Source organism: Paralichthys olivaceus, chromosome 24 (assembly GCF_024713975.1).
Source record: "Paralichthys olivaceus isolate ysfri-2021 chromosome 24, ASM2471397v2, whole genome shotgun sequence".
Taxonomy (NCBI): Eukaryota; Metazoa; Chordata; class Actinopteri; order Pleuronectiformes; family Paralichthyidae; genus Paralichthys; species Paralichthys olivaceus.
The window spans coordinates 5,202,701-5,215,547 of NC_091116.1; the positions used below are offsets into that span (position 1 = coordinate 5,202,701).

General features: G+C 43.0%; 1 protein-coding gene across 4 annotated transcripts; it reads right to left on the minus strand.

Annotated features, from left to right (window-relative positions):
- Positions 1–5,010: 5,010 nt before the first annotated feature.
- On the minus strand, positions 5,011–12,132 carry ccnt2b (cyclin T2b). Of its 4 annotated transcripts, none has more exons than XM_020103381.2 (9): positions 11,908–12,129; positions 10,930–11,011; positions 10,720–10,848; positions 9,684–9,744; positions 9,525–9,587; positions 9,236–9,281; positions 7,909–8,072; positions 7,118–7,200; positions 5,011–7,034 (listed from the first exon to the last, which is right to left on the minus strand). In XM_020103381.2, the coding sequence occupies exons 1-9, from the start codon at positions 12,063–12,065 to the stop codon at positions 5,985–5,987; spliced, it is 1,836 nt and encodes a 611-aa protein (XP_019958940.1). In that variant the 5' UTR covers positions 12,066–12,129; the 3' UTR covers positions 5,011–5,984. The 4 variants fall into 4 exon arrangements, 2 of the variants coding, with proteins under 2 accessions (XP_019958940.1, XP_019958941.1); XM_020103382.2 differs by having other exon boundaries at positions 7,130–7,200; positions 11,908–12,128; XR_011240536.1 differs by having other exon boundaries at positions 7,130–7,200; positions 7,909–9,281; positions 11,908–12,132.
- Between the last annotated feature and the right edge of the window lie 715 nt (positions 12,133–12,847).

The following is a 12,847-nucleotide window of genomic DNA, read 5'->3' on the forward strand; positions in this document are numbered from 1 at the left end:
ATAGCACTTCTGTCGTGTTAAGTATCGGGCATCCGAGGACTGTTAACAGCATGGTTATTTTCACTAGCCTCCACTAAAGCATTATTATAAGCAAACTAGGCAATTAATTTGGAAAATTAGGGTCAGCATAGCTTTAAAAAAATCAGGTTAAGAAGGTTTAACAGACATTGCTTGTCCTCTGCAGATTTGAAGAAGTGTATTCATATGATTTTGTTTAGTCTTCTTGCAGGAAACATCAAAGCCAGTCTGCTTTGGACTTTATTTCAGCCTTTTATAGATCGCTTTAAAGTGTGAAAGCTCTGACCTCAGAATATTTCTGCTCTGGCCGTTAGTTCTACCTGAGGCTGCTTGCACACAGAAGCCTCCTGAAAACTCTTTTCTGAATAACTTCTCGCTTCATAACTTTGGTGGCAAATCCAGGTTTACCTCTTTAGCAGTGATTAGTCATTGATTGTTACCATGGAAACATAGTTCTGTGATATTAAAGGAATCTAACCTTCATTTATTTTTGTCCAGATGGGGCGGCAGAAAAAGCTTTCAACACAGCTGTATGAATAGGTTGCATAGGTATTGGCTACGTCCCTGTATGCTGCGAACCACAAGCCAAAGCATCTTCATCGCCCCCTGCTGACTGGCTGCAGTATAGGTCATAGATCCCACCTCGTCCATATCAATGGATGGGACATGGGTCAAAGAAAAAAGACTAAGTGCACGTGAAATAATCTTTTCTCAAAGATGTTTTTATATCATTCTCTGAAGTTCTTATCCCAATGAGAGGAAGGGGAGACGTGTCGTCCATCTTTATATACACTCTGTCTTTCAGGCAAACTGGCAGACATATTAGATTTTTATTTTTGCTCTGTTTTGGTCTCCACCACCTCTTGAGGGATTTATCTGACTCTCTAGTGGCAAGGTGCTCCGTAAGTCAGGCTGTGCATCCGAGGTTTTGTGTCACTGGTGTTAACTGATAAGATTGATGTGAGTGATACAAATCATTAAATCTGCAGTGAAACCAAGAAAATCGCTAAAAGACATTATTACTATTTTTTGGGTTCCTCACACCTTTTCAGATCGCACAGTCTATTGATCTTTCATAATTATTATCTTATAAATTATTGATAGTAGCAAGTTTAATATTGTGTAAGTAATCTAACATGACCTTTTGTGACTGTGACGGCCATAGAGCGTGATTCATATCATTAATTAAACCCTTCAGTGAGGCCTTGTACCCTGTATAGAAGCATGTACACTCATTCATTTAAATTCACTTCATGTAAAAACAAATAACATGTGAGATTGTTGTCATTGACATTATTGTTAATCTTTTCAGTGGTTGAGGCGCAGCCGTAGCGGAGTATAAACTGAACCATTAGGAGGAAAAATAATTATTAGGGTAGGTATTTTCTTGGTGTTGTGAATGCAGGGTCATTACGCTCTCCCTAATGAAACAAACCAGCAGAGAGCCTCCATCTCGGCTGTAGCCGTTATCATCGCTCTTCAGAGAATATAAAAAGGAAAACACTCCAGCAGCAGGCTAATTAAAACCAGAGAGGTCTGGATGAGGAGGCCAAACAACCTACACAGGTGGCAGGCACGTCACTGTGTGTGCGTGCGTGCGTGTGTGTGTGTGTGTGTGTGTGAGCTGCTGGAGCACATCATGTTTATGCATGTCTGTATGTGACTGTGTGAGTGTGGGTGTTTGAGGCAGCAGTTCATTCTTTTTTTCTTTATCTGTGTGTGTCAGTGTGGTACATCTGTGAGTGTGAGTGAGACAGCAAAGGACGATGTTGAATGTATGTGTGTGTGTGTGTGTGTGTGTGTGTGTGTGTGTGTGTCAGAGGTGTATGATTGTTAGAGGTGCTTTCTATTCATTTTAATGGCTTCAGCCTCCACCGCTGTCGCTTCATTCGGCTGCCTCCACGGCTGACAGGAAGGACCCAGCAGCTTTCATCTGACAGGACCTTGCTCAAATAGGCCATTGGTGCACCATAATTAGTTCAAATGTTGAAGCTGGTGAAATATTGATGATTGGGGATGAGGAGCGAGGAGGGAGGAAGACATTTCACATCAACTGTGTGTGTGTGTGTTTTTTTTTTAGCTGTCTCTTTTTTAAAGGACAGCTGGTGCTCTGCGGTTCCCACCACAAACATGAGTCTCTGGTGTTCAGGCCACGAGGGGAAGCATTTGCATCGGGCGGAGAAATAAACTGGGGTAGTAAAAGGACTAATTTCGGAGGAAAACTGTAAAATAATGTCTTGTTTTTCACGGAGAACAGCTGGCTACAGAGAACACCGCGGGGTTTTATTTTAACCAGGCGAAAAACACATAACTTAGTCCAGGTTGGAAACCAAAAGTAAACCCCACCACGAGGACCGAGGCTAATATATGCTCCTGCCAATCATTAGATATAATTGCGATACCATGGCATAATGGCAGCCCGGGCTCAGTCATTTTCCCCCTCCGGCTGTATCTCAGGTACTTGGAGAGGTTTCCATCAGCTCCTGATTTTTCAAGAGAGACCTCTCAGACAGGAATGACAATGGACTTTCAGTGGTTTATAATTATGCCTCTTTCCTGCACAATTTTGAGGGCATCATTTGCATTAAGACTCGTACGGTAAAAGTGCACCGCGCGCTGCCTCTGCAAAAGGCCTTTTGATGGATTCCACTGCAGAAATCACAAAAGTTCCACGACATTTCCTGGAACGTCTCTAGGCCTCAACCGTCCGACAATTACCTGAACCTGTTAATTGGATGGATCAAGTCCAAAGTGTGTGACACTATGAGGCGACGTGAGTGTGATTGTGCCTGTGGATCACAAAGTGGGCAGAAACTACCTTGGATTCACGACATGATTCACGATGTCCTCTCTTCAAGGTTATTCCACACTGTGTCTTGTTTGGGGGTTTTTTGGAAAATGATGCTGGATGTGATGTTGATCTGTTCTGCTGGTGAGGCCAATTGTAATACTGCCATCTAGTGGGCATGAGGCGATAAAGCAGCTGTGGATCGGAGACACATAAGGAGAATTTTGAGGCTGCAGTTTTGTGAAAAATAACGAATATTGTTCCTGTCCCAAACAAAACCAATCAAATGAATTCATCTTTTCTTTGGATTAAGTTTGCACAACCATTCATGTGGAGAAACCTCATCGTTCTCATCATCACTGGTTTGCTGCTGAAACAATTATAATGGTATTTGTGTCTGGGACACTTGCCCGCACGCAGCTATATATGTTTGTGATATTAGAGTTGTAATTCGAGCTTGGATGGTGTTTTCCTTTCAGATGGCTCTTAATTCTGGGATTTGTCGCTCACCAAAAGCTGCTCTCATATCTCTTCCTTCCTGCAGTAGGCTCCTCTTATTCTGCTTGAGAGGTTGCTGAAAATAAATCATCACCCTCCCACCAGTATGCGAGAATGTCCAGATGGTTGAATTTTCACTGACGTCCTCCTGCTGAATTTCCCCATTGTCTTCCACGCTAAAATTAGAAGGTAATACTTGGTGAAAACGCTGCGTCTGCTCTGAGGGTGCTAGTTAATTATCAGGAACTGGATTTATGTTCCGCCCACAATTGAACACATCAACGCCGTGTTGTGTGCGAGAGTCCAAAGCTAAACCTTGAAAGCCCCTTGAGGTTTGTTGAAGGGACCAAACGGCAGGTTTCAATGTCACACGCCATCTCTTTTCTTTAGCAGGAACAAAAGAAACAATGCCCTCAAGGTAACCCAGCGACTCACAGAAGATGATTACATTTTTCACCCACAGTTCCCACAGTTATTAAGAAACAAAATCCTGCTTAGAGGCAAAATGTACAACCCTGAAAACACTAATCTGCATATCCCACTCATGCAGAAGCTCAGCATGCATTTCCAATCACGCCTTGTTGCTCCTATTTACATTACTAATTCAGAAGTACAGCATAATTTCAGCACGCTGTTACAGCTCATCTACTTAAGGCTGATAATGTGTCAATAAGTGTCAATTAATCAATTTACTATATGTAAGCGGACAGGGAAGAGGAAACAACCATTGCGTACTTTAAGCACCGTTTGGCTTCAAATGCAGCAAGGGCTTAAATTCAACGGCGAAAGCAATCCAGTGAGGCTGGGATTAAACCATCAGTATGCTTTGGCACTTCTTTTAATTTGTGCAGGCAAGTTTGCAATAGAAGATGGACGACTCAGCTCCATTTCCTCCCACTATCCAGAAATATCTTGCACTGCCATCCTGTGCAATTGCAGCTGGAGTCTGCACAGTAACAATCAGGGGAGGGTGGAGGTCCCACCGATACACGCGCTCAACCGATCATGATCAGGTCTTGACAGAAACCATCCTTGAGAAAAATAAATGACATGTACCTTGACTTTTTAGTGTGCATGTCCCATCCTGACTAGGGAGGAGGCAGGGTTTATGACCCAGCCACCAGGAGGCAATCAAGACATTTAAATGCTGCTCCAAAGATTTAATAATATCCAATGTTTCTTGATAAAAACCAAAGTGTCCTGCCCACAGTTACAGGAGTGATTGAAAATGGAGAAAGAAAAAAACTAATCTTAAGGTCTTCTCACTCTGCTGTCTCTCAGGTCTGTGAGATAACCACTCCGCTGTCATCTGAACAAACTCCATTTCCTCAGGAAGACCACGAGATGTGGTTGGAAAAGCTCCAGAAGAGCAAATGAGTGGATCTTGAGTGACTTTACTTTTAACTACTCTTCCAAAAGTCAAGAAGCCTGAAAACTTTCACATTTGAGAATCTGGAAGTAGTTTATCAAAATTGTTAGTTTAATTTTGTCCTCAGCCAATCCTTTCGGTTCGGTCCTTGACCTTTGACACAGCAGTTTGACCGAAAGACAGAAAAACAAAAGTGTATAAACATCGCAAGTGTTCCCCACTTTGAGATCTGGGTGAACATGATTGGTTTACCCCTCTAAACCCTAAGTTTAGATATCAAAAATTAAAAGAAACAAGAACAATGATTCAGGATTCACATCAGACACTGAACAGAAAATCTCGCATGTGTAAAAATCACTTTTACACCTTTATTTGGGCTCCCTATACACAAATCCAGGATATGTTCATCGATACAGTCGGCTTGAGATCTCATGATACACTGAATGGAGGAGGGTTTGGACTGATGCAAGAAACCAACAGTTTTAAATCTGAACTACAGTCCTATGTACAATTTTTTATTTGAAGAGATCTTTATTCTTTTGATAGTTCATAACATTTATCATAGTGAATAGCGATTGACAAGGTACAATCACAAGGCCTTTTTGCAATTTTAGCCGATATATTTTAAATGCACTTTCACAGCAGATGTAACGTAAACGTCTTATGTCGCTCTATACTGAGTCTGCACATTAAGTTCAGGTGCGGCCTCGGAGGTCCCCGATAGACAGCAAATGGAGTCGGCCTCACATTTGTGTTCGTAACTATTGATGCACTGTTTGAAAAGTAAGCAGACCATGTTCTCTAAGACAGAAAGTTCTGCCGTCTTCGTCAGCAAAAGGACGAGGTGATACATCTCCACAGATACAGGTAATAAACCCAAACAGAGGAAGATTCGTTCTTATATCAAAAAAGTTCAAGACCTGAGATTTTTAGTGGAACACAATGTCTTAACATACAAAAAAAAAAAAAAAAATCAACTGTAAACTGTCACAGTGGCTGCGAACACTAGCTATGTCTTCCCTTTTGTGACTGAAAACATGCACATTAAAATCATACGCTTGCATTAAAACAATGTTTAAAACTCAGCCACATTCTTAAAACATCTCGTGGTTTTTGTTTTTGCAAGCTAGTAGTACACAGCTCTATGCATATCATTTCATATTTGACAGCTTTAACACGAATCATCAATGTGTGTAGACACGACTGAGAGAGAGATGCACAATTCAAGATAACTTAAGACAAATAAAATTTTTAAATTCTATTAAACATGGTAATACTTTAATCGAGACAACACTGAGGACTCTCTGAGGGTTATAAGTTCATTCCTTGGGCACTTAGTAAAGAGTCCAGCATGTCAAAAGTGTCTTTGTAGTCAGTGTGTTGGCCGTTGGTGGTCAGCATGCCGTTGGTTCCGTCATGGCCGTGGTGCTCCATCATCCTGTGGCCTCCGTCGGATGCGTAGTGGGACGAGCTCAGGCCAGCTTTGGAGCTCCTGCTACTTTTGGACGAGTGGTGGTGGTGGTTTGTGGCGTCGGAGTGAGGCCTTTTACGAGACGAGCTGGAGGAGCTGCCGTCGTTACAGTTGCTGCTGGGAGCTCTTAAAGACAAGGAGGTGTTGTCTATTGTCCCCCTGCCGTTCCCACTGAGGGAATAAGCGTGTCCATGTTTCAAGTGGCGGTGGCTGCTGTGTTCTTTGTGCTTGTCCTTCCCGGGCAGTGTCCCGCCCTGCTCAGCGCCTCCGTGGCGCTCTGATGAGACTTTGATTCTCATCTTGAGCTCCTCACTCGTTGCAGAGCCGTTCTCAGCAAAAGAAGGAGCCAGCCGAGGTTTTTTAGAGCTGGGCTTGTCACTCCTGCCCTCACCTGCCTGCCGGGCCTGCTGTGACTGTGAGCGTTTCTTGTGGTGGTGAGAGGACAGAGCTGGCGGAGGTGCATACATGTCTGGCTCATCCTTCCCTCCATTCTGCATGGCCAGCTCAGCCGCATGTTTCTCTCTGTACTTTTCCAAAGTTAAGATCTTCTGCGAACGTGGAAAAGCTGCTGCATTCACATCGAGTTGCTGGTGTTTACTACTTGACCCGCCTGCAGATTTGTGTTCGTGTTTCACCAGTGTGAAGTCTGAGTGGGGAGGCTGGGAGAACTGGTCGTAGTTGCAGCTCTTTGACAGGTCGCTGATCGGCTGGTAGGAGGTGTAAGGGGCTGCAATAGCGTTCAGGGAGGGCATTTCCATAGAGTCTGATGAAGACGTGGAGGGGAAGAAGGAGTTGGCGACCCCAGAAAGGCCATCTAAGGACGAACTCTGGAAGGCAACGTCCACTGCTGCGCCCTCCTGAGTCTTTGGCTTCTTAGCTGCTTGAATGGCCTACAAAACAGAGAAGCACAACTCCACATTAGATATAGTAATACTTAATTTGTCCTCATCCTGTTCCATTCACGCCGTACTGCCCTAATAAGTACCCTCCAGTTTCGTATCCTCTTCAGCCTGCTGGGCGTCTTCTCCAGGATCTGGAGAAACTCGTGTGTGAGCTCTGAAAGCAGTTGAAGACAGCCATGTCAGTGATCAATGTTTTGTAATGTGGGCTCATTTTAACACAAGCTGTAACTGAATTCAGGGGCCGCCTACGTCAAAGTGGAGCGACCAGTTCAAAGGCTTCTGCAAATGTCTTTTCATCACCAAGCAACAAAGCTTGATCCCTCTCAGGCTCACCTATCCCAGGATTTATTAACCCTCTGTGACAAACTCTTTAGAGTTAAGCGATAGCGGCAACAGCAAGCGACAATACAGTGCATCTAATGCTTACACTTTTGAACTCAACCAGCTAATGTTGAAAACTAAGGGACATTAAAACCTTCTCATCCTGTCCAACTGCAGCTGTGCTACTCTGTCAGAGAGGAGGACTAGACAAATTGGTGACGCAGATCATGGACATCCTCCAGAGACCAGATTGATTCGGCCTTTGCAGCACACAAAGGAGGCAGACTGCAGGGGTCCACTCCGAAGACACGCTTGCCATAATGTATTCACAAGGCAGAAAAGGGTTTTGTTAAGTCACAGTGACCTTGACCTCCAAAATGTAATCATTGTATCCTCGAGTCCAACCCAACGCTCGTACCACATATCAAGAAATCCCTTCAGCATGGCCGACGTCATGTTTTCACAAGACTGGGACAGATTGATAGACAACTCAAAGACTCAATCCCTCTGGCCACTGCCTCCGTGTAATCGAAACTCTTACCGTCCAGCAGCTGTAATGTTACGGTGCGGTCCACATACTCCCACCAGTGTTTTCCATCTGTGGACACGGGGATCTCCCAGTTGGACCACTTGCAGGCCAGGTGGATGCAGACACACGCCACGACTGTAGGTCTGTACTGCAGGCAGAAGGTGGTGAGGTGCAAACTGCAGGGAGAGACAAGAAACACAGCAGAGAAAAAAAAAAAACAACGGTCAGCTGTTTGCAGAGTTTTTGTACGAACACATACACACGCAAGCGATCAGCCACAACCTTAGATCCACTCACGAGTGAAATGAATAACATTGATTATCTTGTTAAAATGGCGCCAGACGGGGGTGAATTGAAACAGGAAATATGGAATAAGGGACTGGATCACAAGGGCCAAACTGTGATGGCAGGTCATGTGGAGTCAGTACTGACTATTGCCCAAGGAAGGACAACCAGTGAACCAGCAAAAGACTGAAAACTCACTGATGCGCACATTAGGCAGGCGGTTTTAATGTTGTGGCTGACGGTCTATATTACACATTACGACAGTGTTTACATACAAATGAATAGGAGTTGAAGGCAAACGCAGATATGAATTCCACGGATTCAAAGTTGAAAACAAAATGTTCCATAAGCAAGATGTTACATCATCGTCAGCTCTGCTCTGATGACACATTGTTGGCAGCTGAATGAATATTTCCTAATATGCTTAAATATTTTAAATGTCTGACCCTGATACGTTTGTTCTGTTGTTGCTTGCTGATGTCCAGCAGCTACACGGAGCAAATTTCTTTTTACGATTCGGTAACGTTTTTGTGTCCAAAAATGGAGTGGAACACTATTTTGAGGGAATTCATCATGTCAACTAAAGACGTGACTTCCACAAAAGGATTTCTTTCTGAAATTCTAAAACATTCAGTTTGCAGTAGTTTGGTGTTTCATTGTTAGCTCTTTTGGGTGAAAAATATACAAAAAATTTAAAAAATTAAAAAGAACTGTAAACTATACTTACCAAAACACTCTATAAGTTTAAGAATCTTTAGATGTATTTCTATAGTCAGGCTACCATTTCAGTGTTTTTAGACATATGCACTCCGTACCAAACAACCTTGAGAGGTAAACAGCACCACTACACTCCACATAGTGCATTCAACCCCTATGTGCCAACACAGAGCCCTTGTACAATACACCGCACACAGCAGCCTGGCTGGTACTTCCCCACTTTGGGGGTTCCCAGGATCCAGACGCAAACAGGGCGTTGGACACAGGAAGGGGGACCCTGCAGGACAGGAAGCTATAGTGTGCCATTACAGTGCAATAATGGGAACAGGATAATAACCTGTTGGTAGCCATAAAATAGGAAGTCTGTGCCAAGTCCTTGCTTGCTGTAAAAGAAGAAAAATAGTCTGTATTAGAGCTGAGTTCATTTTCCAATTACTGTTTATGAAATCCTAAATAAGGCAGTAAACTAGTGTAGAAATATGGATGAAAAGCTTGGGATCTTTTTACATGGTGGCATGAAATTTAGCATTAAGAAAAACACCAAACATAGACACACTGAGTGTTGATAGAAAAAATGGTTCTGAAAGTGATTTGAAGTAAGAAAAGCAGAGAAAGAAAGGTCCTACCTCGCACTAGCTCGCAACACCTCACAACATCTGTGTGTGGATGATCTACTGTTATTTCAAAACCTGCGATGAGAATGTTGTTCAGCATTAAATATGAAAAACAGCAAACAAATCTGAGTCACACAATGTCTGAAGCACTGAAGCTTCAATATGACTCACCCAGTGTTTGCAGCAGTATCGTTTCCAGTGCTGCAAGCTCTTGTGCCTGCTGCAGGAATGCCTGAAAAAGATAAATCAATGAGGAATTTGAAATCTGCATCACAACAGCTGGAAACAGACAAATCAAATCAGTATTTCTACAATATAAAGAACTGCACTATGGGAAATGATCATATCAAGGTGGTAGTTTTGGGCTTTTAATCCTTAAAGGTAAACTGTGAGGACCAAATCAAGCTTTACTGGAATAATAAGTACCCACACAATTTATCACCCTTTCAAGTGTTAATCTAGGATTAATTGTGTGATTATTTTGTGTATGGAACCTCAAATGTAATTCAACAGTTTAATCAGCTCAAAATCCATACGAAGTCAAATCCTGATCAGTACAATGATTCATTCATAACCTTATGTTCTATAAAGCATGTCAGTTTGTCCAGGTTCAACTTAACCTGTGATCCATGTCAAACACACCATCACACATCAGGTCCAGTTTGAACTGGGAGCGAAAAACATCTGCATCTCAAGCTGCCTTCAAACATGCACTGATCTCTGGATGTTTCCACAAATTCTCTGTAGGTGGGAACGCAAATGTCCAAGTCAGTTGCTCTGGACATTTTCCAGAGTGTTCCCTAACGAGCCCTTAGTAAAATGTCATAGTGAGCCCATGTGAGAAATAATATATATCATCTCAGGATGAAGAAGAGGTGACATATCTACGAGAAGACGCTGATTGAGATATCACTTTGAAAAGACAAGAGATTTTGGTGATAAGAGCTGACGCTGGTGTGTATGTGCTGTAAACAAAAACAAGTCACTCCCACAGCAAAGTTTATCCTTCTGCTTGCTGTAACACGGCGTCACCCTTCGCCTGAATGTTCCAAACATTTTTCTGTTTTTGGGAACACGCCTGACCAAGTCAACCTCTTGCTGCATTCTTCATATGCACAAAGGAAAGTCTGGAAAGTGTCCAGACCCAAGTCTCTGTATATTTTCCAGAGTTGGTGCCTGAAAGCGGCTTCAGTCAGACTTTACTTACATTGCTTTTGGAGTCTGGGGCAGGCTCTTGAGGGTTAATGCAGGCATGGGCCATTTTAATGACAAGCTCCAGCTTCCTGGGCTGCTCTTCAACTTTAGTTGCCAGGAACAACGTGGTCTGGGAGATGATCTATTAAAAACAAGCTCAAGTTTTCACAAATGGTTTCACCAGCAGTGGTTGTGATGTCAGCCAAAAACTGCTGATACTTACATTGCGATGGAATTTGGTGAAGGAGTGGATCATATAAAACTTGTGCATATATACTATAGCAGTGTTGATGGTTAGTTGAGAGCTGGGTTCACAGTTAAGGCAAAATCCAGGGATCGTTTTCAGTGAGAGCAGAAAACTTGGCACATTAGCATCAAGCTAGCGTTGAGTGGACGGCTAGCAAAACGTGTATCCTGTAAGTTAACACCAGGCGCAGTCAAGACATTAGCTTTACCTTGGCTAATGCTGCAGGACCCAATAATAAACAGTGAGGGTTGAATAACACGTACAACTTTGATCGATTATCTACGATCACTGATATTATAACGACACACGGCTAACAATAGAATCTGCAGCCTGAGGAGGCTAAACAATAGCCAGCAGCAGCCAAGCTAGCAGTCAGGCCTCAGCTCCCCACAGCAGGTTGTGCATGAAGTATTACCAGAGACTGGGTGATCATTTGTGAAACTGGTGATAACAACACGTTTCACCTTGTTTTGAAGTGAAACAGTTAAATAAAACAAGCCCTGCTATTCCACCAATAAGTGAGCTAAAGCTAACTTTGGCTAACCCATCTGAATTTAACACTCATCAGCTGTGTAGTATTAGTAGCGGTGTAGAAATCAATGTACATCGCAGTAATAGTGTTAACTACCAGCTATAACGTGTATCGATTACCTGTAATCACTGATTTTACACTGACACACTGCTAACAATAGAAGCTGCAGTCTACAGAGGCTGAACAATAGCTAAGCTAGCAAACAGGCCTCAGCGACCTTAGCAGGTAAAACATGTCGTGTTAACTTATATGGATGATCCATCTTGTCTGACAGGATCTGAACGTGATGAAGAGACATTTCAAAAAAGAGTGTTTCAGAGAGGAACTGTGAAATATAACGAGCCGTGCTGTTCCGGTCCCCCCCCTGTGCGCTAAAGCTAACCCGGGGCTAACCCCGCTAGCCTCCACGTTTCAGAGGATACACGTTGAGTTTTTGTCCGATGTCCTGGATCAAGTTGGCGGCCTGCTGGCGGTACGACAGCTCTCTGTCCGCCTCGATCCCGCAGCGGCGAGACGGCGTGTTTTCCAGCTGCTCCCGGGTGAAGAGCCATTTCGTGGAGGGTCCCCGGTGCACCGCCATTACGCTCCCCCCAGCCAGGCCGGATGGTGCCGATGTCTGGAGGACGCTCAACAGCGCCGCCAGCGGCCGGTGGTGCAAATAGCTATTTTTATTCAAAAGGAATTTCAAGATTTAAAAAATACACAAAGTAGCAATATTATTTTTAATTTGTATTTTACAATCGGAGGATTTAAACGTTAAAATCTTAGAATAAATTAATACACTACTCAATCATTTCTTCATAGATAAAAAGATGCAGAAATAAACAAGTGCAGACGTAATTGAATGAAAAATAATTGCAGTTTGAGGGGAAAGACTATTTATTTATTTATCTATTGCAGTTTTGGTCCTCCCGAATGGAAACATAAATTGCTTAGCATTTTTTCACAAGATTGTAGACGTCGCATGTTCTGTTGTTTTTCTTGAGTTGTAATATCCAGATCAGCCACTAGATGTCAGCATTGTACTTTGGGCCAGCCCTGCATGCTCTGTACTATTTGTGAGAAGTCCTCTTTACCTAGAGTCTGGATATATTTTGCTGACTAATGTTGCTAAATGACACTTTCACAGTTGGAAAATGTGTCTTACATGCATAAACCCAATATAGTTGAAAAGATTCATTCATTTTTGATGCTACACTAGGCCTCTTGATTATCTGGGTGGTCTGCAAACACTCCAAGTCCACGTTTATTTTCACCACCTCAGGTTCTTTGTTTAACAGGAATGTTATCACTTTTTGAGAGTGACTTCTGAATTCTTAATTATTCAGAGGCGTTACCCTTTAGTGCATGGCAGCAGAGCAA

What these genes read in the sequence shown, in the direction of transcription:
- ccnt2b (XM_020103381.2), bottom strand. Translation starts at nt 12,065, where the DNA reads ATGGCGGTGCACCGGGGACCCTCCACGAAATGGCTCTTCACCCGGGAG. An exon ending in CCCCAGACTCCAAAAGCAAT is followed by an intron (nt 9,745 to 10,719) that starts GTAAGTAAAGTC and finishes TATCTTTTTCAG; the next exon opens with GCATTCCTGCAGCAGGCACA. An exon ending in TATTTTATGGCTACCAACAG is followed by an intron (nt 8,073 to 9,235) that starts GTTATTATCCTG and finishes CTCTCCCTGCAG; the next exon opens with TTTGCACCTCACCACCTTCT.